Below are 6,992 nucleotides of genomic sequence, written 5' to 3' on the forward strand. Positions count from 1 at the left end.
GTTTTTGTCGTATGTCATTGTACAGATACTTCGAGGTCGGTGGCGTTTTCATATGGCTATAAAACATAAACATACTCCACCTACCAAAACAACATTCGTCCGTCTGTGCATTTTATCCGTGATAGCCTCTTCAGCAAAAGGATACTTTACTGCGCTTTGGCAGACAGAAGCTCACGATTCAGCCAGCCATTGTTTGTTCGGTCAGTTTAACATATCTTTGAATGATGTCTCATTGGTCACCCAAGATAGCACACCTGGCATCTAATTGCATAATGTGCGTCATTCTTTTAAAAAAGTAATTAGTTAGCCAATAGTCAATCAATGTATTGGCGGTTAATCCTTTGAAAGAAGGGTGTTGTTTTTACACAGACACAGATACAGTGGAGTGTATTCAGTATAGATTAGTAAATGTACATACATAAACACTACCTTTTGACAATTCCCCCATTTAAATCCGCATAAAACGAATTAATCAATCAGCGGGTTATCGGTTAATCCTTTGATCGATCCAGACACAAGAAATGCCAAATGGGGACCTTTGTCGGGTAATCTAAGTGGCGTTACCACTAATTACCACCTGTTATAAATTCATTAACTGAGCATCAAGTGAATGATGACAAATAGCATGTAGGTTTATACCACCTAACACGGATTACAACCTAGCGACACCAAGTGATTTTGACAGAATCGTCTATGAAAACAAGAGTTGTAACTCGAAAACTAGGCAAAGCAGGAGACAAAACTAAGTCATAGTAGATTTTTTACAACAGCTTTCGCGATTTCAGGTTTGCACAAACCTGTAAACGAAATAATTTACTTCCTGAAATGTAGATGAATTCTGCACAGACCCTCATTTCACGGAGACGCGCCGCTCAGATTGGTTGAAATTTCGTTTGCGGCTGAGAAATGTGCACTGTTGTCAAAAAAGGTCGATTTAAGGTAATTAAAGATCGAAATGATCAGTTTTGATGACGGGTTTTCATTTATAATGATGTCAGCAAGTGATTTTGCGTTTGTGCCCTATTAGAGTATATGTGACCTTTAACTGCAACACCTTTTAAAGCGTATTGAACATTTATACATTTTGGAGGAACACGTGAAATTGCAAACGCATTACCCAAATTAATCATTCTGTGGTACATTCTAACAACAAATTATTCAATCACCACAGTTAACATGCTGTCCATGCCAAACCTCTCAGAAATTTACAATGTTATATTTCAGTATAATTTCTTGTTAATGTTTGAAATCGGTATAAAATATTTTAGCAATTATTCTAATATAAGATGGTACCAGAAACCATACATATTGTACACATTCGGAATGTACAGCTTGACTTTTAAAGTTTTAAATTACATACATTTTAAGAAAAGAAAGTAGAAAGTTATACATGACTAATAAAAATAATTCCTAGAATTATGGCCTCGATCCTGTAATGTTAGAATCAATGGAGGTCGAATTTTCAAGAAACATTGTGACATTAGAGTTACGCCCCCTTCACTGGACGCGCCATATTCAATTGGCTACAGGCTTCGGAAGGTCTGATCATTTGGCAACGTACTGCACAGCATCCTTGTAAATACTGGCTATTCTCAAGTGTGACGATGCCAGGCCAGGTGTTTCAGGTGGTCCAATGCTACAGCTGCCACACCTTCCAAGTGCAACAGAGGAAGAAGGTGAACAAGTGGGTTTGCAAGATGTGCGGAGAGAAACAGTCTATCAAAAAAGTAATTTCTGAAACTATCATAAACAATCTGTTTCACCGTACGAAGGAGTTTTGAACCTTAAAACAAACGTTACTTTGGTTTATTTGAACCTGTTCCCAAAGCTGTTTCTGTTTATATTTAGTGTAAAAAGCTCGGTTGGGACATTAACGGGATCATTTGGTGGGATGATGCATACAAAGGATAATCATGTAGAATGTGAAAGACATAGATGTTCAGCATCAACCTACATGTACCATGGTAAAAGTTACTATGTTGTATTTTGGGCTCGCGTGAGTTTGGTCATCTCATGGCATGTTTGTTGCCTGTCATAGGTATATTTAAAATTGTACGGATGTGGCTTGTATTAAGGGTACTGTAGATGACAGCTCATAGATACATCATTTTTAGAGTGGCTTTCATACCAGGCAATAACTGTCCTACAGTCCTGTGCTCTGTATAAAGTATATACTGTTAATAACAAAAATGTGTTAAATTGATGGATGTTCTCAAACTGTGTTAAATGATATTTTTAAACTGACAAGCCACCAATTTAACTATCTTCTCAGAGGGCAATATTCATGTCACAACTGTGTAGCAATGTAAGATAAATTTCCAAAGCTGAAATATATATTTTCCCAAGCCACTATTTACAATAATAACCAATGTTATTGCTTTGAAGAGATAACTGATACATAACAGGAAATAAAGAAGGAAAGAGAAGGATTTTGAGGTTTTACAATTGTGCACGTACGTTTTGGATTAAATGTACCCATCAGTGTCTGGAAATATGGACTAGGAAACCATTTGAAGAGACTTTGTGTTGTACAATGATATTCCTGTGCTGTAGGTGTATGGAGAAGGCAGTGGTGCTGACTGCAGAGTTCACGTACAGAAACTGAACACCTTTAGAGGGGAGTTGGACCACAGTCAGCAGTTGGTCATGCATTACACTTCCCAAAGGGAGCATGAACTGGGTCACCTTGACCTAGGTCACCCTGACCCGCAGCCCAGGGAAGAAAACCGGGTTTGTTGTACTCAAAAATTGTGACCAGACTGCAAGTTGCCAAGTTCATATACTGAGATTGAAGCTCTCAATATGCCTCAGTTACTTTATCTGTTTGAGTGTATGCTTGTATTATCAAATTTATTGACTTTTTACGAAAGTTCAAGAGTACCTGTTTGCAATAGACTTGATAGGAATTTAGTTTCCAAGTAAATATTTGTGTGATTTACTCATTCAGGCAGGTTATTTTTACCTGTGTTATAATCTACTTTTAGCCTCATACAAGCTTTTATGATAGTACAAACAGACTGTCAGGTGTGATAATTTGTTTGCTCATGTACGTAAATTTAGTGAACGGTTGTGAATGAAATTAAGTTCACTGGTGACTCTGTAGGTCATACTTATAATGAAGAAAGCACTCATTATATGTTCTGTGCATTATCTGTTCAGCTGACATCAAGGTGGGGTCAGTTCATTGATGATAATGATCCACACACTGAGGACGGGGGTGATGATGATGATGATAACAATGATCATCGCTGGACAACAGACTCAAAGATGTACAGAGAATCAATGAAGAGAAGCATGAAGAGGAAGTAAGTCAACAGCATGTATCAATAAAATGCAGCTCATCTTATTTGAGCTTTATTACTGTCTTCCATCCCAGTCAGATTTACTTTCAAACATGATTTCTGTTGCTTGCTAAAATCCTTCATACTCACACAATCACTTTCCATGCTAGGCTATGAAAATTGTTGCACATTGTTATTTTATCCTATATATGCATCTAGTTATCTCTCGATCACATCAATTTTGTAATTACAGGGTTCTTTCAAGCTCTAATGAATAAACATTCAGTTAACACTGAAGTGAGGTAAAGTCCTCTCACTATTCATGGAATAACTAAGTTAAAGGTCACATGCAACGTAAAACACAACTTTGCAGATTCTGATACCTTTCGATATGCTCTTACCGAAACAAATAATTAAAAATGCCAATTCAACCTATAAATTTGAAAAAAAAAAACGCGCTGAAAAAAGAGCCCACGAAATCGGAGTTAAAACGATTCACTAAATTTCTGCCAGCGCTAGGGGGAAAAGTGGTTTCAACAGCGGTGCTGCGCTGCGCCCATAACGTATGCGGAGTGAATAGGTTCACGGAGCTTGAACCAGTATGCATACCCGGAGTATTAGGTCGTGAGCAGTAGTCTAATCTTGGTTGTATACACAAGTAAATAATCTACTCGTTACATAAAAAAACCCCAACTTGTTGATTGTGGTAAGCAACCTCTGTCACAGAAAAAGTTGAATGTCTGATTTATTGACACCTATATGTCTTCCTGCCTGTCTGCTAAAGGCAGTATGCAATACACAACTTCAGTCATTGACCACATGCAATTTGAACTTGACACCTATCAGGCCATACGCCATAAACTAAATACATTGATTTATGACTCGTGCACAGAATCCTGTCTCTGCAATTAGGCAGGCGTGATACTTATATGCATGACATGTTTTTATGTCTGTGGTTTGCAAACAAACAACATCCATTTTTCTCGGATGACTGGATCTGACGGAAACTGGTGCAAACTCTTGTCAGTTTCAAGTCCTGCTTTGTACTTGGACGAATGACAGTTTAGAGGTCACTCAGTAGTTCACCTTCTCTACTGAGATGATTTTTGATTGGATTGAATGCAAATTCAGAGAACATGTGTGGACAAAACCCAACATCTCTATGTACAGTCTTTATGGATAACAGCTTCTTCTAGTGTATATGATTTTGTTTGACAATGGTATATGAATCCATACTGAAACGACTCATCAAGTATAATAAAAAAAGTTTTTCATAAAGAATCTTACTTTATTGTTAGGCGATTTTGCATTTGTAGCACGTTACACGTGAGCATCTACTTAACATTTTGTTTTTTTATTTTAGAAAACAACAGACTGGTACCTTCAGCAGTCAGCACAGTTTAAAGGGAGATAATCCATTCCCTTCTACCTACACAAACCACAGCTGGGATGCCTACAACTCGCATATGGAGCACAGAGAGAGAGAAAATGTCACAGGTGATGAACTGTATCACAAGTTCAAGTCACCTGATGGCAACAACTGTCAGAGACTTCAGAACAGCAGCTGTAAAACTGCTCGATTATGTTCTGAATCAGTTAAAGTGGTGATGCCTTCCGTTTCAAAAAAACAAAAAACATCAGATCAAGCTGATGCAGTAAATAGCAAATGGTCATGTTTTATTGACAATGAAGAAAGTGAAGATTCTGATTCCTCAGAAAGTACAATGAGGTTAGAAAAGTCAGATTTAAATACTGAATATGACAGTTTAAGTTCACTGGCAGATGGTCAGGGAGCATCAGTGTTTTTGGATGGTCTTCCTGCAGAGCCATCCTCATCACAAGAGGACTCCTGTAATACAGAGGCTTCTAATTCAACATTAAGAAGTTATGGTAACGTTACTGGTGCCAGTATGACCTGTTACCATGGTGATGATGTGATTGGTCAGTCACGCCACAGGAAGTTGTCACCAGGAGACAGTAATGGACAACGATTAGCAAAATCCTGGGACAACAACCAATCAGGCCCAGAACATCAAAGGGCAAACACTGACAGACGTGGCCATGTACATGTTGAAGGAAAGCAAAACCAACCCCACAAACAAACTTCTTCAATATTTTCGGTAGGAGATGTGGATGATGCTGATTTAGAATTAGACTTTTGACGATTTAAAGATTTAAAATATGATCCTGACAGGTATATGAAAATGTAGTGATATTGAATGTGAATAATTCATGTTTAGGTACAAGGATACCTGAATTGCAAAGCAATTGCATTACATACTTCCTTTCAAAAGTTCAGACTTACTAAGGTAAATACAGCCACTTCCTTCAGACAACTGTTCTAAACTAAATTTAAAAACCCATTCCATTCTTTATAAAGGTACTGTTTGCACATGAACTGATCTGTTGTAAAACAAATTCGTAATGTTGAAAACATTGTCATGAATTCAATACCAGGGATTGGGAAAGAGAACTTTGACAATGGGACATTTTGAGGATTACTGGCCAATATCTGAATTAGAATGGGCCATGGCCCTAGCATCAATAGTAAACTTCAAAATTTTAATGGGCCATTTTTTTATTCTAATGTGCAAAATGGCCCATGGCCCCTGCCTTTCCCAATCCCTGCAATGCATGGTAAATATCAGGGGATATTTGTCAACTCTTTGCAAAACTTTACACCAAAATGCAGCTCTTCACGTGCACCAGATTTGCTCTTGCTTCTCAGCAATGTGAATCATGTGATGCATGATCCTCGTACATTCATCTGCATAAGGTGGCTGTTAGCTTCCTCCAAATCGTGGAGAAATTAATCTTCTAGGTAACCCTACCTACATCCATAACATACAGTGAGCGTTTAAGTGATCCTAAACTATTGAAAGGAAGTACGTTTTGTTGTGCTTCATTATTGTCACAGTATTTAATCCCTTCATTGATTAGGGTAGAAGAAGGATCAGGTGATTGCAGTCACCGTGACATATTGTCTCCTCAACCCATGTAATTTATAAATTATATAGATGTTTGTACGAGCAAGCAATGTTTTGCCTGGTGTGATGCAGAATGTGTAGACATTCCCGTTACTGTTACGTTTGTTGGAATGTTTTTGTAACTTAAAAATTAAAGTGACTCAGTTCTCAGATTTATTGTTGTTATTTTGCTTGTTTGGGAATACGTTTGTGTTTGTCCTTTACCCACATATGGTCAGTAATAAATGATGCAGATAGGTCAATAAAACTCAATATCAGTATCACTACTTGGTAGAGTTTAATCGTTTGATGACGCTATTGATACACTCATTAGCAAAGAACACTTCTCGTGATTCACTTCGTATCCAGTGCACATTTTGAATGTTCCACCATGTTTTCAATCTGTACACAGGATCAGATGTATACAATGTACAGTCGTGTAAAACAGGCCACTAGAGTTGACTGGCATTTGGCTGACAAACGTTTGTAGTCAAGGCTAATGTTTATGGTTGATAAAAACAGGTGAGATCTTCTGATTGTGTATGTAGAATCTTTTTGTAGTTTTATCTCACAGAACATTATGCCTGATATCTGTCGAGAATCAAACTACTAGTTTTCTACCCAAAGAATAATACAAGCACGCAAAATATAATGCGTGTTTTGGACGCATTGATTCTGATCTACTTAGTTGTAAAAATACCTTAAATCAGCAGCATTAAAAACAAGAAATTTGAAAATTATTCTG

The 6,992-nt window shown here is 37.5% G+C and overlaps 1 protein-coding gene across 2 annotated transcripts; it reads left to right on the top strand.

Moving 5' to 3' along the window:
• The first annotated feature begins 1,477 nt into the window (after positions 1-1,477).
• LOC137276665 (uncharacterized) lies at positions 1,478-6,418 on the top strand. 2 transcript variants are annotated; one of them, XM_067808280.1, is made up of 4 exons: positions 1,478-1,727; positions 2,554-2,730; positions 3,160-3,305; positions 4,645-6,418. In XM_067808280.1, the coding sequence occupies exons 1-4, from the start codon at positions 1,605-1,607 to the stop codon at positions 5,441-5,443; spliced, it is 1,245 nt and encodes a 414-aa protein (XP_067664381.1). In that variant the 5' UTR covers positions 1,478-1,604; the 3' UTR covers positions 5,444-6,418. The 2 variants fall into 2 exon arrangements, with proteins under 2 accessions (XP_067664381.1, XP_067664383.1); XM_067808282.1 differs by having other exon boundaries at positions 1,489-1,676.
• Positions 6,419-6,992: the final 574 nt, after the last annotated feature.

This window comes from Haliotis asinina, chromosome 3 (assembly GCF_037392515.1).
Source record: "Haliotis asinina isolate JCU_RB_2024 chromosome 3, JCU_Hal_asi_v2, whole genome shotgun sequence".
Taxonomy (NCBI): Eukaryota; Metazoa; Mollusca; class Gastropoda; order Lepetellida; family Haliotidae; genus Haliotis; species Haliotis asinina.